Source organism: Cervus elaphus, chromosome 33, assembly GCF_910594005.1.
Source record: "Cervus elaphus chromosome 33, mCerEla1.1, whole genome shotgun sequence".
In the NCBI taxonomy this organism is placed as follows: Eukaryota; Metazoa; Chordata; class Mammalia; order Artiodactyla; family Cervidae; genus Cervus; species Cervus elaphus.
This window is the reverse complement of record NC_057847.1, coordinates 22,707,155-22,733,416: the sequence shown is the minus strand read 5'-3', so window position 1 is coordinate 22,733,416 and position 26,262 is coordinate 22,707,155. Positions and strand designations below refer to the sequence as shown.

Below are 26,262 nucleotides of genomic sequence, written 5' to 3'. Positions count from 1 at the left end.
TCCAGTTCTAACTGTTGCTTCCTGACCTGCATACAGGTTTCTCAAGAGGCAGGTCAGGTGGTCTGGCATTCCCATCTCTTTCAGAATTTTCCACAGTTTATTGTGATCCACACAGTCAAAGGCTTTGGTGTAGTCAATAAAGCAGAAATAGATGTTTTTCTGGAACTCTCTTGCTTTTTCGATGATCCAGCAGATGTTGGCAATTTGATCTCTGGTTCCTCTGCCTTTTCTAAAACCAGCTTGAGCATCTGGAAGTTCATGGTTCATGTATTGCTGAAGCCTGGCTTGGAGAATTTTGAGCATTACTTTACTAGCGTGTGAGATGAGTACAATTGTGCGGTAGTTTGAGCATTCTTTGGCATTGCCTTTCTTAGGGATTGTAATGAAAACGGACCTTTTCCAGTCCTGTGGCCACTGCTGAGTTTTCCAAATTTGCTGGCATATTGAGTGCAGCACTTTCACAGCATCATCTTTCAGGACTTGAAATAGCTCAACTGGAATTCCATCACCTCCACTAGCTTTGTTAGTACTGATGCTTTCTAAGGCCCACCTGACTTCACATTCCAGGATGTCTGGCTCTAGGTGAGTGATCACACCATTGTGATTATCTGGGTCGTGAAGATCTTTTTTGTATAGTTCTTCTGTGTATTCTTGCCACCTCCTCTTAATATCTTCTACTTCTGTTAGATCCCTACCATTTCTGTCCTTTATTGAGGCCGTCTTTGCATGAAATGTTCCCTTGGTATCTCTAATTTTCTTGAAGAGATCTCTAGTCTTAGATTTAAGGGACTAGGTCTGATAGACAGAGAGCCTGATGAACTATGGATGGAGGTTCGTGACACTGTACAGGAGACAGGGATCAAGACCATCCCCATGGAAAAAAATGCAAAAAGGCAAAATGGTTGTCTGAGGAGGCCTTAAACATAGCTGTGAAAAGAAGAGAAGTGAAATGAAAAAGAGAAAAGGAAAGATATTCCCATTTGAATGCAGAGTTCCAAAGAATAGCCAGGAGAGATAAGAAAACCTTCCTCAGCGATCAATGCAAAGAAATAGAGGAAAACAACAGAATGGGAAAGACTAGAGATCTCTTCAAGAAAATTAGAGATACCAAGGGAGCATTTCACGCAAAGATGGGTTACATCACTAGGTGGTATCAAAACTAGAGCTGGGATCCAAACAGTCTGACAGAACATCTCTACTTTCAGTGAATACAGTGGAACCAGAAAATCTGTATGGAGAAAGGAGACAGAATAAAGGCTGGGAAGGAGGATGGTAGATGTCTAAAACCTTTATCCAATTGGTGTAGGGAGTCAATTAAGGTTGGGGGCTCAGTTAAGGAGGGACCTGGCCAAAGCTTCAAGGAGAGGACTTTAGTACCTCTTATTAATTAAGAGGTATTAATAGATGTGGGAATAGTTTAAAGAAGGAGAGAGTGGAAGCAGGGAGACTGGTAGGAAAGCACAATTAAAAAGCGCATAAAACCAAGAAAGGCGGGGATGGAAAGACAAGGATAAGTGTGAGCACTTACAAGGGAAGAATGGAAGGAGGTGAATGGGCAGTTTTATCTTATTTTTTAGAGTCAGTCTCTGTACTTAAAAGGCCATCTCTGGAATAAGAGAGGAGGGAGGGAGCTTGCAGCAACTGTTTGTGTCTTGACGTCTGCATAACTCTAATCTGATTTACAGTTAGATGGTGCAATCTGCTTAGTGCAGCTGCAGGAATGAAGGTCAGGAACGCCCGCCATGGGGTCAGCAGAGGTCATGTTACCCTGGAGAGTCTGAGACTTGCAGTCATGACTGCTACCATGACTCTCCTCCAGATGCCAAAATTACTTCAATAATTATCTTGAGATAATCATTGCTTTCTTGATTTGTTCTCTAGTTTTAAAAGCATTAGCAACTAAAAAGAGAAATATTTGTGGGGGGGTATAAATTGGGAGACTGGGGTTGACATATACACAGTACTATATATAAAATAGATAACTAATATGGACCTACTGTATAGCATAGGTTAACTCTACTCAGGACCCTGTAATGACCTATATGGGAAAAGAACCTAAAAAAGAGTGCATACATGTATGTGCGTGTGTGTGTGTGTGTGTGTATAACTGATTCACTTTGCTGTTACACCTGAAACTGACACAACATTGTAAATCGCAGCAACATAGTAAATACAGTAAGTTAAAAAATTACTATACTTCAGTAATTTTTTTAAAAAGGAAGACATTTTAATTTTAAAAGATATTTTCAATTCAGTAAAAGATTACATGTATGAACTGCATTTTATGCTTACCAAACAAAAAGACGACAGCTTGCAGTCGACAGTCTGTCTCACTGCTTTAAATTTTACACACAAATACAGATCCCAAATGGCCAATATAAAAGGACAGTACGGAAGTAACTCAAGTTCTGTTTCTTTAGCTTTACCATCACCGCGCTACCATTGTTTATTCTGAATATATTGTTTAAAAGCAGAAAGGTGACATTCCCAAAGGTTGGAGAATTGCATGCGGAGTGCATGTGCAGTGAGGCCAAAAGGTTCTGAATCGTTAGGAACTTACTCTTGAAAGTGCATCCCGAGTCTACCTGTGTCAGGGCTGATGGGAAAACTGGGTGTTTTGGGAATTAACTTACATGTGTACAATCCATACACAATGAAAGGATGAGTAATACTGTGTTAATTTGAAGCTTTCAGAGCAATTATTTTGATACTCAACAGTAACCTCAGCGGTTGTTTAGAATTTATACCAACAAAAGAATTTTCTCTGGGATGAGTGTCTCATCCTTGACATTGTTTAGATTGCAGCCACATGGTGATGATAAAAAGCAGGCTAACTTTTAGTTGGTTTTATTACTATTTTAAAATTTGCTGGGATGGTGTTTCCCAGACCACCCCCTCCTTCACATGCACATGGTCAGAGTCCAGCTGTGAAATGGGGTGGGGGTGCAGAGCTGGAGGGAAAGGAGCGTTCCTGGAGACTTCATCTCTACTTTATGTACTTTGTCTCCAAACACACTTTTTCTTACATATAGGGTTCCCTGCAGAAAAGTTTGAAAACCTCTGTGGGAAAACACTCATGTGGAAACACAATAAGCACTGGCATTTTAGGAGCTGTGCTCTGGAGAGAGGCCAGACCCCAGCGGTTCTGGTAGGACAATTTGTGAGGATGCTGAGGAACAAGAGAAGAATTCCTTGAGGGGCGATTACATTTAGGGGGTAGTAAGGAGGAGGAAGGTTTCCCTGTGGTTCAAACAGTAAAGAATCTGCCTGCAATGCAGGAAATCAGGAAGACCCCCTGGAGAAGGAAATGGCAACCCACTCCAGTACTCTTGCCTGGGAAATCCCACGGACAGAGAAGCCTGGAGGGCTACAGTCCACAGGGTCACAAAAAGTCAGACACACACACACACACATACACAGGGAGAAGGAAGGCAAAGACAAATAGGAGAAAGAAGAGTCAGAAGATACCAGAAAATTCAGAAGAGCATGGGCTTTGCAGAAGCCAAGGCAGGAGAGAGTTTTAAGAAGGAAAGGCCAACACAGCTCATTCTGTGAAGAGATCTAGGGAGCTGGCGAGAACAAAGGTCATAGGACATGGTCCCTGGGAGGTGACTGGTGACTTTCAAAAAGTGCAGAAATCCCATTTTAGCAACTAAATTCCTCAGTCGAGGAATTTACTCTAAATACTAGATACACTTTGGAATACTATGAAGCAATCAAAGACGCTGCTGCTATGGACTTGGAAGGAATTCCAAGGCTTACAGTTGAGTGAACAAGCTAGTTCAGATTGATATGTAAATATATAATTTATGTTAAACAAACAGATGGACACTAAATAGTACGTTTCCCATGGGTACACATGTATGGAAATGCTCTGACAGTAGTCTGAAAATAAACAAGGAATTAAAAACAGAGCAGAACTGTGCACAGAATGGGAACTGGGAGTAATACCCCAGGAACTGGGGCTTTGTCTATGATGTCCTGATTTGTTACAGAGAAATGTATTCCTATCATTACTTGTGGAATTAAGTGATCTAAAAAGAAAGAAACTGCCTTGTACGAAGTTAGAGGAGTGTGGCTGAACTGTGGGATTGAAGGAGAGGAGAAAACTATGATTGGACCTCAAGAAGAAGGCAGACTTTAGGGATGACTTTTTTTTTAACGGAGGAGATGGAAGCATGTTTCTTAGCCTAGAAAGGTCATGTTGGGGAAAAAAATAAAAGCCAGATTTTGAAAATGCCCAAAGGAGTAAAATTGACACAGCAAGGTCAGAGGTCAGGGGTGGGGAATGGGGGAGGCGGGCCTGGAATAGAAAACTAGAATAGGAAGCTGAGATGGAGGTGTTGACAAGAGGAGCCCCTGGGTACCACCTCGGGAAGGATAAGGAGAATGTCATCTGAAAAGATAACAGAGAGAAGTATGAACGCAGAGAAGGGGGAGGAGAGGGCCCTTTGGGGAGACAGTGAGCAGGGGGTCAGCTGTGGAGGCAAGGGGCAGGCAGGCTCTGCGTGCTGAGATGCAGGCGGAGGTTGGGGGCTGGGGTAGGATCCCCGGGGGTGTTTGCAGTGGGTGCCCAGCTGTGGAGCAGATGCACTCAACCCAGAATCCTGGCCTCACAAGCTTTCCCAGAAACACTAAACAGCTGTGGAACAGGACTAAGGCGCTAAGTCTGAGGATGGGTGAGGTGAGGACAGTGGAAGGATGGGGCATGAGGCAAAGAGGAACAGTGCCTGCCCAGCTGTAGTGGCTGCAATGGGGAAAAGTGGTGAAAACATGCGGAGGAAAAATGAGATTTTGCTGCTGTCTTTCCTAAACTACTGAGAAGAAGTCCCATGAAAAGTCTAGAACAGATTCCTTATCCCAAGCACAAAACTCTTTTGATTGGTTTTCCATCTAAAATGCCTACTGTCTCTAAAAACAAAACACCCCAAACTTAACTCTCTACTTTCCTTTGTTCTGTGTAACTGTTTTCCAAGGTTCAAAAATCCCATCTCCAATGCAATTTGCTTGCCTCCTGAAACACGACCAGTTCAAACATCTTCTAATTTTGAAGGCAAATGTATGGAGAGCAGGCAATATAAAATAAATCAGAAGATGAAAAGACATATTCTCTATCTTTTCTCTAATTATTCAACTAGTTTCTGAATGTTTTGAATGTAAGCTAAGGTTTGTTACTTTAAACATCACTTGTGCACTCTTAGCATTGTCAAAAAGGCATTGGTAAATCTTCAAATACTGAATAAATACACAAACAAGAGCTTTTTCTTACCGAAATATATCACGATGGTTTTTGATGTTCCAATCATATTCTCCTTTACTGACAAGTTCGAAGAATTCTGTTCTCCTCCTGCATGAAATCAAATGAAAATTCTCAGTCTGTGTGGTGATATAAACACATTTATGGGAAAATATAAGACCACCTCAACCAAGTAATTTAATATTTGAAATCATAAGGCTAAAGTGCTATCAAAATAAACCACTTTTTAAAAAAATGTTGAGGCTTTGACAAAAAGCCCCAATCATTTCCAAATGTATTTACAACAGAAGAGATTATCGAGCCATAAAACAGAAATCAGTGTGGTCCCGCATTTGGGATTACTTGCTGTGAAGCCCTGTGACTCTTACTGAAAAAGTCAGAGAAGGGAGGCAAGGACACATAAAAAGTGGGAACAGTTCCAGAATGTTTTTTTATCATTCAGTGTAGAACTGAGCTGTATGATCATCCAAGATAATATAAACTCCCTGGTAGTAAATTCAGAACAAATACTTTTGTAGAGGTTAAAAAGTAACCATTTCATCATTTTGGGGCTTTAACACATAGGCTATGGAGTCGGAAATAACTGTGTTTAAACCACAGTTCAGTCACTTCCTTGCTGTGCAACTTTGGAAAGTCACTTAAACCCTCTGAACCTCAATTTCCTAATCTCTAACTCGAGGGTCCTATTTGCTAGCTCAGAGTTATTGTGAGGATTAAGTGAGATGACAAGCAATGTGTTTAGCATTAGTGTCAGCACATTTTAAGTGCCGGATACACAAGCATGTGGAAATGCATTTAGAGATGTGTGTATATGGAAAAGAAAAGAAGGGAACCTTCTCAAGTTGTGAAAATAGGATTGCCACTCCTACTTTCAAAACTTTTGTTTAATCTAGTCTTATGATTTTTCATTTTTATAATGAGAAAGGAAAAAAAGACATCACCATTTTGGTTCTTTAAGAATCATTTCCCAAGGTCTCACATTTTTGGCATTTCCTAATAGAGTACAGAATGAAGCAGGGCAAAGGCTAATAGAGTTCTGCCAAGAGAACGCACTGGTCATAGCAAACACCCTCTTCCAACAACACAAGAGAAGACTCTACACATGGATATCACCAGATGGTCAACACCGAAATCAGATTGATTATATTCTTTGCAGCCAAAGATGGAGAAGCTCTATACAGTCAGCAAAAACAAGACCGGGAGCTGACTGTGGCTCAAATCATGAACTCCTTATTGCTAAATTCAGACTTAAACTGAAGAAAGTAGGGGAAACCACTAGACCATTCAGGTATGACCTAAATCAAATTCCTTATGGCTATACAGTGGAAGTGAGAAATAGATTTAAGGGACTAGATCTGATAAACAGAGTGCCTGATGAACTATGGACGGAGGTTCGTGACATTGTACAGGAGACAGGGATCAAGATCATCCCCATGGAAAAAAAATGCAAAAAGGCAAAATGGTTGTCTGAGGAGGCCTTACAAATAGCTGTGAAAAGAAGAGAAGTGAAAAGCAAAGGAGAAAAGGAAAGATATTCCCATTTGAATGCAGAGTTCCAAAGAATAGCAAGGAGAGATAAGAAAACCTTCCTCAGCGATCAATGCAAAGAAATAGAGGAAAGCAACAGAATGGGAAAGACTAGAGATCTCTTCAAGAAAATTAGAGATACCAAGGGAACATTTCATGCAAAGACGGCCTCAATAAAGGACAGAAATGGTAGGGACCTAACAGAAGTAGAAGATATTAAGAAGAGGTGGCAAGAATACACAGAAGAACTGTACAAAAAAGATCCTCACGATCCAGATAATCACGATGGTGTGAGCACTCACCTAGAGCCAGACATCCTGGAATGTGAAGTCAGGTGGGCCTTAGAAAGCATCAGTACTAACAAAGCTAGTGGAGGTGATGGAATTCCAGTTGAGCTATTTCAAATCCTAAAGGATGATGCTGTTAAAGTGCTACAGCTATATACCAGCAAATTTGGAAAACTCAGCAGTGGCCACAGGACTGGAAAAGGTCCGTTTTCATTACAATCCCTAAGAAAGGCAATCCCAAAGAATGCTCAAACTACCGCACAATTGCACTCATCTCACACACTAGTAAAGTAATGCTCAAAATTCTCCAAGCCAGGCTTCAGCAATACATGAACCATGAACTTCCAGATGCTCAAGCTGGTTTTAGAAAAGTCAGAGGAACCAGAGATCAAATTGCCAACATCTGCTGGATCATCGAAAAAGCAAGAAAGTTCCAGAAAAACATCTATTTCTGCTTTATTAACTATGCCAAAGCCTTTGACTGTGTGGATCACAATAAACTGTGGAAAATTCTGGAGGAGATGGGAATGCTAGACCACCTGACCTGCCTCTTGAGAAACCTGTATGCAGGTCAGGAAGCAACAGTTAGAACTGGACATGGAACGACAGACTGGTTCCAAATAGGAAAAGGAGCACATCAAGGCTGTATATTGTCACCCTGCTTATTTAACTTCTACGCAGAGTACATCATGAGAAATGCTGGGCTAGATGATGCACAAGCTGGAATCAAGATTGTTGGGAGAAATATCAACAATCTCAAATATGCAGATGACACCACCCTTATGGCAGAAAGTGAAGATGAACTAAAGAGTCTCTTGATGAAAGTGAAAGAGGAGAGTGAAAAAGCTGGCTTAAAGCTCAACATTCAGAAAACTAAGATCATGGCATCTGGTCCCATCACTTCCTGGGAAATAGATGGGGAGAAAGTGGAAACAGTGTCAGACTTTATTTTGGGGGGCTCCAAAATCACTGCAGATGGTGACTGCAGCCATGAAATTAAAAGACACTTACTTCTTGGAAGGAAAGTTGTGACCAACCTAGATAGCATGTTAAAAAGCAGAGACATTACTTTGCCAACAAAAGTCTGTCTAGTCAAGGCTATGGTTTTTCCAGTGGTCATGCATGGATGTGAGAGTTGGACTTTGAAGAAAGCTGAGTGCTGATGAATTGATGCTTTTGAACTGTGGTATTGGAGAAGACTCTTGAGAGTCCCTTGGACTGCAAGGAGATCCAACCAGTCCATCCTAAAGCAGATCAGTCCTGGGCGCTCATTGGAAGGACTGATGCTGAAGCTGAAACTCCAATACTTTGGCCACCTCATGTGAAGAGTTGACTCATTGGAAAAGACCCTGATGCTGGGAGGGATTGGGGGCAGGAGGAGAAGGGGACGACAGAGGATGAGATGGCTGGATGGCATCACCGACTCGATGGGCATGTGTTTGAGTAAACTCCGGGAGTTGGTGATGGACAGGGAGGCCTGGTGTGCTGCAATTCATCGGGTCGCAAAGAGTCGGACACGACTGAGCAACTGAACTGAACTGAATGAGGGGCTCTTTAAAGGATTGTGTCACACTGCTTCCCAATGTGTACCCCACAAAATGCTAGTCTTAGGAGGTGCTGCATGTAAAGGGGGTGCTCTGGCCAGGTGGGTTTGAGAAATGCTTCCTGTGATTCTTGAATATTCACCACCCACATTAGCCTTTTGAAGGCTCTACAAAGCACTAAGATAGAAAAGCCTATTCAACTTGACCATAGAGTCCCATGGCACTGGTGTTTTAAAGAATACACTTTGGAAAGTTTTACCATGGCATTTATGGTGGAAATCAGAGTAGCCTCTTGGACACTTAGTCTGACTCATTGTAGTTTGGGGGACAAAGGACAAGATGCTGAGTGCTACTGGCTCCCCTGTTTCTTGTCTGGAGTCCCCATCACCTGCTGGGTCCTTACTGTTCCAGGCAGACTTCCTGGGTTCTGTCATTTACTAACCACATGACTGACTTTGGGTAGTTAGGGTTGGTGGGAGGATTTACGTAAAACACTTGGCAGAGTGCCTGACACAGTAGCTGTTCAGTAAGGATTAGCTCCTGTTATTAAGCTCAGAAACACTGGGTATACTGGCCCTCACTGGTGAGTGGCAGAGCTGGGACACAACACAAGCTTTTGGAATAACAGTTGCCCCAAGCAGCAAAGGGCCTTCCCTGGTGGCTCAGATAGTAAAGAATCTGCCTGCAGTGCAGGGGACATGGGTCTGATCCCTCGGTTGGGAAGATCCCCTGGAGAAAGAAATGGCAACCCATCTAGTATTCTTGCCTGGAGAATTCCATGGACAGATGAGCCTGGCAGGCTACCCCATGGGGTTGCAGAGAGTCAGACACGACTGAATGACTAACACTTCCGCTTCACTTCATACACTAATCTATAGCAAAATTGCTAGGTCATAGAATCATTCCTATGTTTAATTTGAGTTTTCTTTATAAATATAGATTGTTAGGGGCATGTGTAACCTTTGAAAAAGGCTGCTGTAATTCTCTGATTTATAGGTCAGGAAACTCAAGGTGAAGGAAGGTGAAGTGATTTCCCCAGGATCCCAGGGCAGTTATGAATAAATCTAGGTAGATTCCAGGCCCCCAGCTTCCCAGCTGTGGCCTGTGTGATAATCTTTATAAACTGTGGGTGGCATGAGCCTTGGGGGCAGAATAGCCTTGCCTGCTGTGAGTGTCTGGACAGAGATGTGGCAGCATCACAGGCTGCTCTACTGAACCAGCAGCGGTTTCAATCAACAAGGAGATGCTCCCCAGAGCTGTGCGTGGCCCAGACCAGACTCGTAGTCCTCGACTTTGGTGGTAGTTCTGACCTCCTCCTTAGTGATACCCATGACAAAGCAATAATGTGAAATTCACTGTACTTTTGAGAAAGGAACTGGTCCATACTGTTGCCCCTTTTAGCATCTATTTGTGTTTAGACTATACAGAGTCAAAATCAACATATATGAGACTGTTAGGAGCGCTTTAAAAAACCTGGGACTGCTAAAATGAACATTTGAAAATCCACAAAGTTATAATACTCCCTGGATCCAGATGCCTCTGTCATGAGGAACTATATCATTAACTTTTCAAGCAGATCATTGCCAACCTTGGTTTTCAAGGACAATGGCAAATATCTCGGCTAGTGAAAAGCAACTTACTGGAAAATCTCATTTATAATCAGATATGTTTTTATTAGGCTTTTATCCTGCTCTCCTGACATATGTTCCACTCAGAAAAATAGCAGTCTTTAAAAAAGCATCATTTGAACAGAACTGGTAAAATTACCCTCAGAAATAATTCTAAAGATTGGTTACCAGTCACCCATCACTACATTGAAAGTCTTTCTTGTTTCTAATTTATCTGCAAGGCACCTTTTGTTTGTAAAGTGAGAAATCACCAATCCTGTGTATATTTTAATTGGGAATATTTTTTGTAATGTTCTGTAACTCTCTATATAAGTATGTACACATATTCTTTATCCATTTATCTAACTGTTCTGAATCTACTAAAAGTCTTTGAATGTTAGGAAGATTTTTACTGTCAAGGTGGCAATTTCAACTCCAGAATTATCAGACAGGGTGGCAGGGGACAGGGTAAGATGGGTACAGGGGAGTAGGAGTCTCCTCTATCAGTGTTCTTACAGCTCAATCAACAGGCACACCATACATCTGCAGTTGATTCCTAAAGGCAGATTCTGGAGAGATTTCTGGACTTTGGGCATAAAAGCACCACAGAGGAATAATAAATTAGTAGGCAGATGTTAATCCTGGTAATTATGACTAAAGGAAAAAAAAAAGTTATATGTTTCACTTTGAAAGTGAATTGTGTCCCTGCGTTAGACTAGCATAGCACAAGGGCCAGCTGAGCATTAATACCTGAATAAAATTATCCGTTAAAGGCTGTGCTGTTGTTGACAGCACAAATGAAACTGGCAAATGCAGGAAACGGAAAGACCAGAACAACGCTCAGTATTGACAACGGCAGAAAATTAAGACAATACAGGACCCTACACGTGAGTTCGGTTGATCTATAATCTCCAGGCCAAGAAGAGATTCAAGGCGTTGCTGGATGGTGCGTGCCCTAGTTGCCCCTGCATTTATGTGGCTTCCCAGGCGGTACAGTGGTAAAGAAACCGCCTCCCAGTGCAGGAAACACAAGAGATGTGGGTTTGATCCCTGGGTTGGAAAGATCCCCTGGAGGAGGAAATGGCAACCCACTCCAGTATTCTTGCCTGAGAAATCCCATGGACAGAGGAACCTGGCGGACTATAGTCCACAGGATCACAGAGTTGGACATGACCGAGCAACTGAGCGTGCACGCATGTAGCACTCCCCAAGGTGGGGGATTACTGTTTTTCTCACTCTCACACCGGGCTCTGAGTCCTTGCAGGTAAGAATGATATCTTCTCTCTCTGTGCATCCCCAGCAACTAGCACAGTGTCTGGCATAAAGGAGGCATCAGTAAGTGCTGCTGGATAAATTTCTCATGTTTTATTCAGTTGCAGTATCATATGGATGGAGATATGAGGATGAATCCTGGAGAAGGGAATGGCTACCCACTCCAGTATTCTGACCTGGAGGAGTCCGTTGCAAAGAGTCAGACATGACTGAGTGATTTTCACTCACTCATGAGGATGAATAGATATAAAATGCTTTGATGTTCATCAGAAAGTACCAAAATATTTCTTCCATTAACCTGTCACTATGTCTGTTGTTCTACCATTAGAGTAATTTCCGTGGGTTAATTAATCAGCTCTGTTAAAATATAAGAATGTTTGCGAAGGAACAATGGGTTAAGCTCTGTAATCATTACACCTCACTATGCATTCATTTATCCTCTTCCTTTCCAATAAGGGACTAGTTAAGTACAGGCAACTGTGGAGTTGAAAACATTGAACATGGTTGAGCTTTAACATTTGTTGAATGATGAATGAATGAATATTCCCATCTGCATAGCAGTAGAAATATTTGCAGGGTTCTTACTGTGTTTTATAAAATAAATTGTTCTAGATATTAGTCTGATTTTTTGGAAGGATGGTCAAACTATAACTCCTAACAATCTAAGCTAATTTGGTACATTTTGTTGTCATCATCAGATGCTTTTAGAAATGCTCCTTTTTGCATCCTTTTGGAAAGACAGAGACAAAGAAACCATTAGACTGGGCGTTTTCTGTAATTGCTGATGAATGTTTGCAGAGCACAAAGGGAAGTGAAAAATTTTCAACTTGAAGATGAGTCTGATTAATTTAGAAAGCCAACCGGAAAAGCATTAAGCACCCAAATGAGTATATAAAATCTGAATTCTTGGATAATTCTCTATTTAAATAGTGATCTGAGGCAATGTGGCATGGAGAGATGAGCAAAGAAACCTTGATGACTTTGGGCAAATCACGTACTTTCTCTAAGCCCAGGTATCCTTATCTAGAAGATGGGGATAACAATATTTACCTTGCAGGTTGATATGACAATTCAATATCAGAGAGTTAAAATTTTGAAACTTTATTATGTCAGGCAGTGGGTCAGGTGTGGGGGCTCCAAGAGTGAGCTACAGAGGAAGATGTCTGCATTCACAGAGCTCCCATTCTAAAGGTGATACAAGAAGATACTGTAATCCTAGGACAGTGCAGGGCAGGAGCCGCAGGCACCTGAGATGAGGGATACAGTATTCTGTGGTCACAGCCTCCTGGGGATGAATGCTACACTGCTCCTGCTACCCTAGAGGAACACCTTTCATGACTGTATTAAAGCTAAAGAAGGACCAACCTCTATTGTGTCCCAGTTTAGCTCAGCTACAGACGAGGAACCACTGCTTGCCGTCTTAGCGCCACGGGTGAGTCTCCTGGGCAACACTCACCTGGAGTCTCAGCCCATCCCAACCTGCTGGTGGCACCTACAGCTGAATCACACCTGCTTGATATCTACTGGGTTTGGAACTGGTGCCACTCCTGCGTTTGGTGCCCAAATGTTCTCAGGAGTGGCCTCAGTTTCCCCTCTGGTTCTCTTAAACTAACAGTTACAGAACTGCAGAGAGAACAGCAGAGTAGTTAAAGAAATTTTGGAATCCAAATACTTGGTTCCAATCTCAGCTTTACCACTCAACATGGTGAGCAATACACTGACTTTCTCCCAACCTCAGTTTCCTCGTATGTATGTGTATGATGGGGTCAATAATAGTACCTGCTCTGACAGAATCCCTGTAAGTGCTAAACAGAATAATGTGTATATCAAACTCCCAAGTGAGCACTCAGGGAATTTTAGGTACTGTTTCCACTAATTGTGGAATATGCAAGGTCATCTTTGTTAACTTACAGGCAGACAGTCAGTCCAGGACAACTGTGACATCTCGAAGTTTTAACGCTTGTAATTTTGGATTTCTCTCTGTCTGCCCCAACAAGTACTGTCTTTTATGGTCCAAATTTCATTAACCTTTCTGGTTGAATGATTGTTTTCTTTATAAGGTACTTAAAATTGTCAGTGTTATCAAATTTAAATTATTTAGATTACTTAAATTTTCTTTTTTTTATTTATTTTTTTTTTTACTTAAATTTTCATCATCTTTCATATAGATAATTTCCTTTGGCCACCACCAGGACTCTAGGAGATCAGTATGGGTGAAGGACCTGTCCCTATGTTGCTGACAAGGAAACTAAGGCAAAGAGAGATTAAGTAAGTGACTCTCTCAAAGCTACATGGCTGGTAACCAATGGGGGATATCTAATTCCTGCTTGAGATGCTGAAATTACTATTTAATTATGAAAGCTCTATTCACTGCAGGGACTCAGAATTAGGCATAGAAATCAATTTCAGAAAACCACTCAGTGGTAACTGGAAAATGTTTTCAGTGAGGTGGAAAATCAGACTGAAGAATTAACCCCCAGACTTAAGGTCGTGAAGCCTAGAAATTCACACTGAGGTTTTGTTTGATTTTTGTTTGTTTGTTTGTTTGTTTGTTTAAACTTGTGAATTCTGCTTTCACCCATCATTTGTAGTAATAGGATCTTGAGCATATCCAAAGCCATTAGAAATTGAATTTACATGGTTTTGTGGTTGCTTTTAAAATAATTCCATATTTCCAGGAATTTTACATTGTTCCCTATTGGCACATTGGCACATGGCAGGATATCCTGCCACTAGGAATGAGTCATAACCCTTAGCCCCTGCCCCCAAAGGCCTGGATCTTCTCCCTGCCCACCTTGACCCCTTCTAGAGTGACTTGCCCCTTCTTAGGGGAGGAAAGCAGTGAACTTCTTTTCTGGTTGGCCTCAACTGTATCAAGGCTTTAGAGTTAAGTAGCCAGGACAGAAGAACCAAGCAAAATCCAAACTTCTAGAAAGTGTACAAGGCCATCCCACAACTAGACGATGTGCATGCAAGCTCTTGTCTCTGGCTCTGCTTTGGGAGAGAGGAGGGAACTCATGCTGATTTTCATATTAAACCGGTTCATGTACACCTGGGAAGGTCAATATTTCCATGTGTAATGCATCCCCAACTTAAACGACAAGTACTTGATTCTTCCTTTAGAGAAAGAATACAGTTTGTGGAAAAGCCATGAAACCAGAGGAGGAGGTTCCAGCTTATCCACAAGTTACTTATGTGAGCCAAGCTACACTAATCAACCTACAAACTTAGTACCTGATCTACAAAATAGAGGCGATGAGTTGGATGACATCATTGCTAACAGTCCTTTCAATTCCACAACTCTATCTCTGTGAAATAAAAGTATCTGAGAGATAGTTTGCAGTAACTGCTTTCCCCTTCATTAACCCGAGGAGTTGTCTTGCCTAAAAATATGCAATACTTTAATGCAACTTTAGACAGGCAAGTGAATCAGCCTCCTGAAGGTCTAGATTAGAGAATGAGCAGCTATTCAGAGCCTCAAAACACAAAAACACTCACAGAAAGAGAACAAGCCAGCTTCTTTGGAGTCAGCAAACATTAGCAGGGGCTGTAGCATTAAGATAAGAGCAGAGTAATGAGCAAACAAGTGCCACCAACTTCCCTGACTGCATCACTCAGCGATTCATCACGTCCCTAACAGGTCTTGATGAATGGACTCCTACTGCTGACATTTTTTCTCCCTTAGAAGTTACTTGGAAACTTGGTTTGGCAAATGCTTCTCCTTTGAGAAAAATAACGTAAAACCCTGCAAGTATCAGACATGGGAAATAAAAATATTAAAGATATACAGGTTTCCATAAGCAACCAATCCAGGAGTATCAATTCAGAAGAAAAAAAAAAAAAGGAACATCATGATACTTAAGTCAAAACGAAGGCCACAAAACATGCAAAATAAATAGTCTATAAAGCAAATGAGGTTGTAGATGCCACCATTTATGAGACATACAAGATCTTTACAAGACATAAGACATTTACAAGACAGATAAAGTAGGTACTATCATCTCTATTTTACACATGAAGAAAACAGGATCAGAGAGGTAAGTAATTTGATGACACACAGCTATCTAGTGGCAGAGCTGGGCTTTTACTTTTAAAATTATTTTTAAAATTAATTAAAATGTATATTTATAAAAGTAACACATACACACAATTAACAAATGAAACAGCACTAGAAAGCGTATGATGAAATAAAGCAGTGTTTTTCATTTTCCTGCTTTACTGTCCTTTGGCTGTGTTTCTCAATGCTTTCGTGCGATTCCTAATTTGGCCATCATGCTTTTAATTTCCAAAAGCTCTTTCTTCTTCTACAGCTGCTCCTATTACTTTTTAAAGCATCTTGTTCTTATTTCCTGGAGACGATGTTTTAGCTCTCTAACGATACTGACGACAGTTTTGGGTTTTTGTTTTCTTCTTCCCCCTGTTTTCTCTTAATTCTGTTTATTTTGTTTTGGCCTCTGCTTTTCATATGGGTGCGCATGTGTGCTCAGTTGCTAAGTCATGTCCAGTTCTTTGTGACCCCATGAACTGTAGCCTGCCAGGCTCCTCTGTCCATGGAAGTTTCCAGGCAAGAATAGGCAAGAATACTGGAGTGGGTTGCCATTTTCTCCTTCCGGGGATCTTCCCAACCCAGGGATCGAACCCACATCTCCTACATCGGCAGGCCAATTCTTTACCACTGTGCCACCTAGGAAGCCCTGTTTCACATGGGAGGTTTTCATAAAATGTTCTGTGGTCCTTGGTGTCTGTGTGTAATAGAATGACATTAAAAGGCTAAGCAGGAGCTCTATATGTATGTCCCCCACACAGTGCATGGGACACATTTATACTTAAAAGCTATTCACTGTTTATCTGAAATTCAAATTTAACTTCTTGTACTTCCATTTGCTGAATCTGAGGAACCTGGATATGTGGCTTATGGATTCTGGTCGCTGGCTGACTGGGCTGTGGGCTTGAGTTTTCAATCCATTTTACTTCATCCCGTCTTCTGACTTCTGCATCCCATTCCCACCTTGAGCTTTGCTCAGTCCAGCACACTTTCTTTCATCACTCCAGAGGATAAACTTCTGGCCTTCTCCAGGGATAGAGGAGAGGGAGTTCTGGCTACTTTGGTGGAGGACTTCATGGGCTCTGAGTGTCCTGAAAACTGACTTTCTAGTTATTTCCTCATCTTCAGCTGTGAGCATCACATTCCTCTTTTCATGGTGCTTTTTGTCTCTGAGCCCCAGGTGAGGCTCTGCAGGGCCTACAGCGCACTCCTCAGAGTCGTCCTGCTTTCCACGCCACTCTGCCAGAACACCCGACCCTCATCAGTCGGCCTTCATTCTCCACAAACACACTGACACCTCTTCTCAACTGTGGTGTGTTCTCTCCCTTTCTCCTTGTAGATTTGCTTTTGCTTTTAAATTTATCTGGTGCTGTTCAAGTGGTGTTTCAGAAGGGAGAAAACATAGACACTTGGGCTCAGTAAACCAGGTTTAACTAGAATGCCAGAATGAGACTTAAATCCAGATCAGTATCATCCCAAAGCCTCTACTCTTTCCTCTCTGCCATGTCATAACCCATTCACCAGAGGCCAACAAGAAATACCTGTGGCACAGATTGTCAGCTGTCTACTCCAATATCTCTCTTGCCTTTCTTTCTTAGAAATAGAACTCTTAGACTTTAACATGGCATGTAATTACCCAACACAAAGCCTTCCTATCCTAACCTATGGATGGCCAATGAAATGTAGGTGGAACCGTTATGTGAAGTTTCCAGAAAATGCTTTTAAGAAATAACTTGCATGACCTTTGGCTCCCTTCTTTTTTGTTCCTTTCTTCTTTCTGATAGCTGGAATGGGGACCTTGTGCCTAGAACATGGGCAGCTACCTTGGCCTAAGGTGGAAACCAGGTGTTGAATGTGGCCACACAGAAAGAAAAAGAAGCCTGGGTCCCTGAGGACAATGGAACTACTCTACCAACTGCAGGTTGCTTATCTCCAGACTTCTTTGACGTGACAAAGAAGTAAGCTACTGTGATTTTGGGTTTCCTGTCCCTTATAACTGAAGCTGATTCTCACTGACGCCATGCCAAGCACCATAAGATCCGAACGGAGTGACATAGGCCTCCTAGGAAAGGGGGTAGGAAGTAGTTCAGCCAGATGGGGAAGTGGAGGAACAGTGATAGGGCTGGAGAACAAGGGGCACTGCATAAGCTGCTTTCAAAGGGTAACATGCAGTTAACTAATAAAAAAAGACTTATTTTTTCTGAAAAACAAAATACAAAGGGTAACAATAGACCAGTCTAGTTGAAGCACAAATCATATAGGAGAGAAGTGAGAGATAAGAATGCAAAATGGTTGGGGGCAGATTATGGCGGGAGAACCTTGAAACATGAACCAAGGTTAGAGGTTGCTTTGAAAGCAATGAGGCCACTGAAGCCTTTTGAGATGCGAGCTGGAGACTCATGTCTAGAATGTGAGGGAGGGTTAGAATGAAGAGTTTTGGGGTCTTCTCTATGCCTCTATAGAGGTAATGTAGAGTTCAGGCCAGGAGAGTGAGCAGAGAAAGAAGAACTGGAACTCATACATAGAAGCAAGGAGAAGAGAAAGCTATAAGAGATCCAGAAAAGGAGAGAGGAAGTCAGGCGCATGCTGGGGAAAAAAAGAAGGTAGACATTGACAATAAGAAGTCAGTAAACCTGCGGATGTCTCAAAGAAGCTAGAAAATATCAGGAATGAGTAAAAGACGTTGAATCTGGGGACAAGAAAGTCTCTGCTGACCTCTGAGAGTACAATGTTGGCAGATGTGAAGGTGGATGCTGGTCTGCAAGTGCACCTAGGTGCTAGGAAAATAAAAGTAGTCATCTGCTCCATTTATTTTAAAAGGTAGGCAGTAAAAGAAAAGTAAAGTGAAAGGCAATTAAAGGCCAGGGGGTCAGGTCAAAGAATTTCTTAAGGAAGAAAAGTTGTTTGGTCTTTAAGGTCAGAGAAAACTGCGCATATCAGTGAAGGAAGAGATGACCAGGCCACCAAAAGCAGTGGTTCCTGATGGAACAGGTTTCACAGGAAATGAGCAGGATGGAATCACCAGCTCAGGTGGAAGCCTGAGTTTTTGGGGAAAAGAAGGATGGCTTTTCTGAGAAAGAGAGCTAGAGGAGAGGTGAAGAATGAAGGCTTGGATTTCTTGTCATCCTTTCAGCAACACAAGTTTTTCATTAGCATCATCAATGCCATTAGAAATCTAAGCACTAGTAATAGTCTACAGTAGCAATCTTAGGGACTTCCCGGGTGGTCCAGTGGTTAAGACTCGACACTTCCACTGCAAGGGGCACAGGTTCCATCCATGGTTGGGGAACTGGCTTCCACCTAGTTTGTGGAGTGGCCAAAAATAAAATAGCAATCTTAGCCAGTCTTTAAACTAAAAATGTCCATCACTTAGTTTCAGCCAGTAGTCCCAAACAAGGCTCATAAAACAGAAGGAAAAATATATCTTGTGATTGTAGTCCTGGCTGTCTTGTTTCACAGACACCACACTAATGAGGTTCTTTTAGATGAGGGGGAAAAAAAAAACAATGACAAAAACTTCAGCTCATTTACACATTGATATCAGTGTTAGAATAACAGGCAACCCCCAGTTTGGACCTGAAAGTTAATTACAGGATGAAACTTTAGATACCCATTTGTCAAATAGATCAAATGCCAATACCTACTCAAAGTACAGTGTGAGGTCTGTTGCCAGTATTGACTGCTTCAAAAGCTGCATAAGGTCACTGTATTCCTTGGAGGACAAATTAGCAAAGATGTTGTGACCCTGGAACAAGAAAGTAAAAAGTCACAGAAGACAGCATTACATCTGAGCTTGGCAACTACATGTTTTTTCTACTTTTTTCAAAAACAGTCTAGAAACATGATAAAATAATTCTTTAAAAAGCTTAATGACAATCTGTGCAAATACAAATAGACTCCCTGGCAAACAGACCAAAGCCAGAAGTGCAATCATAATCACTGGTGAGGAGGACCACCAAGGGACACTTTATTACATCCAGTTTCGAAGAGAAAACTGGAAAGTGTTTGAACTCCGCTTACTAAGCCTATGACTGTGCCAACAACTCCATTTAACTGCCCATTTCCTGTGAGATCACTGAGCAGAGAAATCGACAAAACTTCTGGGAAACTTTCTGACCCCTGAATACAGACTAGTCTCCCTAGTAAAGACTTAAGCGGGCATTTTGGAAGTAGTTCCTATTGCAACAAATGACTCAAGGAAGAGAAGAAACATTAGACCAGTGGTACACAGGTGGCTCAAGTGGTAAAGAATCCACCTGCCATTGCAGGAGCCGCAGGAGACGTGGGTTCAATCCCTGGGTTGGGAAGATGCCCTGGAGGAGGAAATGGCAACCCATTCCAGTATTCTTGCCTGGGAAATCCCATGGACAGAGAAGCTTGGAGGGCTACAGTCCATAGGGCTGCAAAGAGTCGGACACGACTGAGCATGCAAGCACGCAAATGGGGGTGATTTTGACAATGGGCACTTCTGGCAGTGCCTAGAGACACTTTGATTGTCACGCTGATGGACGGTGCTTCTGGTATCTAGTGGGCAGAGGCCAGGGATGCTGCAATGTGCCCAACAGCCCCCACAACAAAGACTTACTTGGCCCAAAAGTGACAATACTGATGAAGGTGAGAAATGCTGTGTTAGGCTAGATGAAGATACATCTGGATAAAGTGTGTGACATAATTATAGTACAGTAATTGCTGAAGCTAGAAAGTATAAGATATTGCTCTTGGCACAGGAGGACTCTAAAAGAGTGACTTTTGCATAGAACAACCTACAAATACACCTGTATCTCCATTCCTTTGAAAAGCACACTTTTTTCCCATCCAGCTTTGTTTTAGCTACACTAGACAGTGTCATAGTGTTTTTAGTCAAGTGAAAAAGTCTTTCTGTAAAGTGACGGACACTTCACTTAATTTGCTTTGAAAGTCAGGACTTTTCATTTATCAGGTTTTCTTAGCATGAGATACCAACTCACCAACAGGTGGTCTGGGAACTGGACCAATTTTAAACTGAGTATCAAGAACCAGAAGATGGTGCAAAAGAAAGGCAGTGAAGTGATTGCCTGAGAGCTTTTTCCAGTGAGAGGTAAATTAATTCTTCTGGGGAACCAGAATATCAATTAGTAAATTACTATGTACCAGGCACCAGATGATCGCCTGCCCCCTTGAGTTTATCTCATTAGGTGAACCATCACTCCTTAAAGACTAGAGTATATTGGTTCCACCTGGGGCAAGGTCCAATATTAATAATAATTTTCAAACAAACTCTTCTGGACCCTTAATTCAGCCATTAGGAAGAAGAGAAATAACTGAAGGAGTGCCGCACCATAATTCTGCCTAGGTGTCTTTGCCTGAGCCTTGCCCCTGGATCAGTCACAGGCTGGTGTACTGGGGCCTGGGGAAAAATGGTTGGGAGCTCTGGAAAAGTAGTCACCTAGGTCCAGTCACACATCTAACATTTCTCAGGGAAAGAAACAGAGCTATTAGGAGCAAATTATAGTAAACTCTACTGTGAAGACCAGGAGGAAGCCGGTCTGAATCTGACAATGTTGATTATTTTGTGAGAGTGAGTTTTGCTACCTTTAAAGGATATACAGTAACTAACACAGTTTATAGCTGACAGAGTGACAAAGCTAGCCAGGTCAGATTTAGTAATGATAAGTTAATTTGTAATCAGTGTATGTTTATATACAAACTGGCCTTCTATGGTGCCTCAAGGGTTTGGTCTCTAAAATAGATTAGTCTCCCTGAAATACTACTTCTATTTCTTGTTTAGGGAGGAGTGGTATTGATGGGGGAAAAAAAATGTGGAGGAAGAAAGATCTAGATCAACTGTCTTTAAGTCATCTAACCTCCCTATGCCTCTGCATCATTTGGAAAGTGGGGTAGTAATGACATCTGCATTTCTGCCTTTCTGATGGGCAGTACGGGGATGGGGAGAAGGGGGAGGCAGCGCTTCGTTCCATTACTGCTATTCTGCGTTGCTCATGGAGAACCCCGGCACAAAGGGCAGCTGATGAATTTTGCTTGTATGAAGACAAATTCTGAGTTAGTGGGGCTCTGTTGCACAAGCAAATGACCTTCTGAGAAAACGTGACCTCCTGTTTATAATCAGTTATTACAAAGGTGTGAATGTCTGGCCTCAGGGGTGTAAGCCCATCATATTACCAGCACAGAAAAGATAGTCTGATCCCAAGTTCCTCTCATTCCTATTCCCCTCTGCACGCAGCTAAAACCTGGCTTTCATAGAAGAATTCCAGAGCCACGGGTGCTGGGACACTGGTTTCTGTCAGAGTTACTGAGAGCCTAACCCTGATGTTTCATTCTCAACTGAAAATCCATCTCCCCCGACGGGTCTGCCTCCCGCAGCTGCAGGCAGGTTCCGGAGTGCTGACTCTCCTTTATGGGGTCGAAGAAGGCTTTCGTGATATTGCAAAAGACACGCTTTCTCAAGATAGGCTGGAGGAAAAAAACCTCCATATTTAATGATGCTATTCCAGGGAAGCAGGGCCTTAATGATGATAATAATAATAATTAATGGCACAGCTAGAGAACTGACAAATAATGGGGAACAGATGATCCCTTCCTGGCCTCAAAAAAAAAAAAAAAAAAGTCTGTACGCCTGCAGAAAATTAAACAGATCCTTTCTTGGCAATTTCAAACTCAGATGCCTCAGTTAGAGTCAGTTAGCGGTTTTACTTTTTCTCTGTGGAGAGCTAAAAGTATAAAAGACCAACCACTTCCAGCACCCGCAATGCATACGAAGCAAAAGAAGGCCCCCAGCTTGGGTCTCAAGTTTAGTTGCAGTTCTCACGTCCAAATTGTCCCACCAGCAATTTTAAGTTCTTGTATCTTTTTTTATAGGTTTCTCAATTATGTAAATAAAGTGTAACTCTCTCACCCTGTTTCTGATTACATCATCTTTTCAAATGGGTTTCACAAAATGGAGATGTTGGGCCACTCACTTCTGGGGTCTGTTACTACACTTCTTACCCTGAAGAAATGTAAAGCCATGTTCTGGTGATAAGCAGTGGGCAGTCTGCTCTAAATGAATCTGAAAAGCCCCCTAACCAATAATGAAAACCCAAATGAATTAGTTCAGGAAGAATCTGAACAAGGTCCTTGGTCAGGCATCTGAAAGAATTTTTTAAAAGCCACCAAGAAGAAATCCAATAGTTCTGATTCTCTGTATTTCTCCTTGCAAAGAAAGAGAAGCAGGAAGCATCATTTCATTGGTTTTCTTTCAAGGAGAGAAGCAGAATGTTGGGTTTTTACCTCACTCTGAAGGATCATCACTGCATGGTTGAAATGGTGATGCTCTAAAGTGGCAGAGGTTCCGTAGAGTTGGGCCAGGGCAGAGCCGCTCCTGAAAGAGGACAGACGCGTGAGTGACCAAGGTCCTTCTGCATCAGTGACCTCCCCCACACCAGCTCTTAGGATCACATTGCTGCTCCTGTTTTTACAAAGGACCATGAGCAGATACATTCTCAGGTAACCACTTGTGGGGTTCACAAATCCATAAAGTAAACCTTTTGGTAACCTGCTGTGTGTTAGGCTAGACATAGTGGGTGATACCACCATGAAAAAGACATAGTCCACGCTGCCAAGAAATGTACAAACTAGTAGGGAGATGAGATGTGGTCCTAAGGGACAATAATGGACAGAGCACACAATATAAATGCCATAGGAAGTGTTTCAGTTCAGTCAAAGAGCTCTCGGTGTTCTGAGGACAAGAGACATGATTCCTGGCTCTGGGGATCAGGGTAGGCTTCATGAGCTAAACCTTATAAAGTTTCTGAGTATCCAGGACAAATGTCATATACTATGTGTATTTGCTATTCCATGGGAAAGACCTTATGAATACTATGTAAAACCCATTTAATCTACTTTACATGTAAGGTTGACAAGCTTCAACTATGGTTTTCCAACCTATGGTCACACTATGATATCTCAGTGTCCAACTCCAGAAAGTTCCCTGGACGTGGAGTCAGAGCTCACCTCTCAGTAACAGCTTTGGGTCATTACTTGGTTGTTTGAGAATCAGTTTCTTTGTCTCTAAAATTATGATAATACTCTCTATCTTACCTGCTATTTATGAGACTACAATAAAATATTTCTAAGTGCCCTTCATAGTGCCAAGCATGTAAGTAGGTTGTAGTCTATACTAGTTAAAACACATAGACATTTCCATTTAAAATAAATAAAATGTTAATTGATACTTGAAAGGATTTTTTGAATTATCTGTAAGTTTTAATCAGGTGGTATTATTTCTTTCAATCTTGCCCTAACCTATATCATTTAATAAGCGACAATTTGTTAGGCTAATCTTAGCAGTATGTGATTAATAGTTAATGTTAGTTACTATTTTTCTAACATACGGTTCATTTTTATGAAAATGTGTCTTTCAAAATGCACACTGTATTGTGCCAACACACTTTGTTGTATTTGTCATGGCTTTTGAAAATCTAGGCTGGAAATCTAGGATGAAAATCCAAATGCCTGGATGTATTTAAAATGCCTGGATGGAGTAGCTGCTTAAAAAATATTAGCCACTTGGCTAATAAGGTTGTGGTGATACGTCTAGAGATTATAGTTTAAACTGAAGGTTGATAGTAATGTGTATTAACATATTTTAAAATAATATTATTAATAATAATAGCTCTATGAGTAAGTACCTATCATGTACTAGGCAATATGTTAACACCACAACATATTACTTCATCTAGTACTGACAACAACCATGAAATAGTTATTATTTTCTCATTTTACAGATAAGAAAACCAAGGCTCAGAGAAGGTATGTTACTTTTCCAAGGTCACAGAGCTAGTAAGTACCAGTTCTAGATTGGCAACCAAATTCTGAAGTTTTTCTGATTACATAATGAGAAAGAGAATTTTAACTTCCACATTTCTTATATCCGAGTCTACATTTTTGCCAAGCTGGTTGTCATCAAACCTTCTTTGAAAGAAGTTTTCAAATTTGATTCAGAATTCTCCTGTTATAGCTGCTAACTTCAGACTCAGATTCCTGAGACTGGTTTCTATCAACCAGCCACATGCCCCAGTTATTGGTGTGAATCCTGAGAGAGTCCTTGGTGTAAAGTGGGGCCAAGATGCAAAATATCATCTCCTTCTTTATCACGTTGGCTTAGCAGACCTCACAAGTTAAATCAGCTAGATGATCACAAATCACTAAATATTTTTTTTTCAGGATGAGTAGGATGTTTGTGTCCTTTAACCAGGGAACAACTGGTGCCTCCTCTGCTGCCCTCTGCTCTCCCCAGATCCATGAGGCTTCTGAACTGTTACGTTTCATCAGGAGGACTCTCAGAGCGCTTGTGCAAATGCATCTGAAGGTCCACGGTTTAAGAGTCTTCATCCTTACAAAGGAACATCCTCTTTGTTCCTTTTAGTAATTCCATCTTACATGTTCCACACACTCACACAATACTGAGCTAATTACAAGTATGCAGATTTTGCAACAGAAGCAGACTAATGATGCATTCATTCATTCACCTAACAAGGACTGAGGACTATTATGATGCAAGGCTGCGAGCATGAGGGATATGGAGATAAAGAATGGCTCTTACCCTCAGGAAGCTCACAGTCCCTATAACTGCACAGAAGACTTTCTCTGTCCACACTTTCATTAACAATGCTCACCTTTCTGCAAGCAAGGTGCCATCTTAGTATTCACAGAATGGAACAGGATACTAACTCTACTTTGAGTTTTCTTTAGAATAAAATCATTTAAACAAGAATGCTTCCATTTCCCTATGGTTGCCTCAGTTACACTGTTAGGTTTGGTCTCTGTCAGATTTTCTGAGACTCCAGGACACCCTGGTGCTTCCTCTCTCAGGCCGAGGCTCACTGAGAAGGCTGCCTGCACCTGCCATTACTCACACACACCTGTTATGAATCTCCTAGCACTGCAAGAGTGAAGTCCATGGTCAGAAAACTTGATAAAAGTGGCAAATATTGAACTGTGAGGATAAACTTTATCAGAAAGCATTAGACAGAATACGAGTTCTTTGGGATGTAAAATGGCATTATGGGCAGAAGTACAAAGGGTCTCAGAGTTAAATACACTTGGGACATGCTAGGTCTAAGAAGTTAAACTGTTAAGGTACTGTAGGATTTATTTGTGGCATCAATATGTGAACATACGTACTGTGATTCTGCAGGAAAGGAACATATTATGTAGTATTAACCAAACTTACTTGATCATTAAACCATTTTTTAAAAGAAGACATGTGTTTCATGTAATGTACTCTGAGTAAAGGGCATACTGACACTTTTTCATGTAAAATGTGGAAAAAACCCTCCAATCAATCACATATAGAAAAAAAATGACTTTAATACCACACCTCGTTTTAATTGTCTGTGGTAAGTATATCCATCATATCAGTAGCTCTGGGGCACACAGACTGTAATTGTGAAAATATTACACATACATGGAGGGTGTGTGGAGACAGGGGGAGAGGAGAGGAGAGGAGAGGAGACTCCAGATCCTTTACACACAGGAAGATTTACACCTGTGATTATTTATGATGCTCATTATTGATCAGGTCATCCTAACATACTAAAGTTTTTCATTTGGGAGCAGGCAGCACACTGAGGAGAAACTTAGATAAAAGGAAAGTCAGTGTGAAAATGGCTCTCCCCTCTAGGCATTTGGCACTTTGCACAGGCACCAAAAATAAGCGTGCAAAAGGAAATTTCATAAGTGTGAG

At 41.5% G+C, this 26,262-nt stretch overlaps 1 protein-coding gene across 1 annotated transcript in view; it reads right to left on the bottom strand.

Moving 5' to 3' along the window:
* The window catches only part of PDE11A (phosphodiesterase 11A), a 412,338-nt gene that overhangs the window by 46,657 nt on the left and 339,419 nt on the right, over window positions 1-26,262 (bottom strand). The window contains exons 14-16 of the mRNA XM_043894853.1: window positions 22,806-22,896; window positions 19,184-19,284; window positions 5,270-5,347 (exon numbers count right to left, since the gene is read on the bottom strand). Coding sequence (XP_043750788.1) covers window positions 5,270-5,347; window positions 19,184-19,284; window positions 22,806-22,896 — 270 coding nt within the window. The remainder of the gene's footprint in view (window positions 1-5,269; window positions 5,348-19,183; window positions 19,285-22,805; window positions 22,897-26,262) is intronic.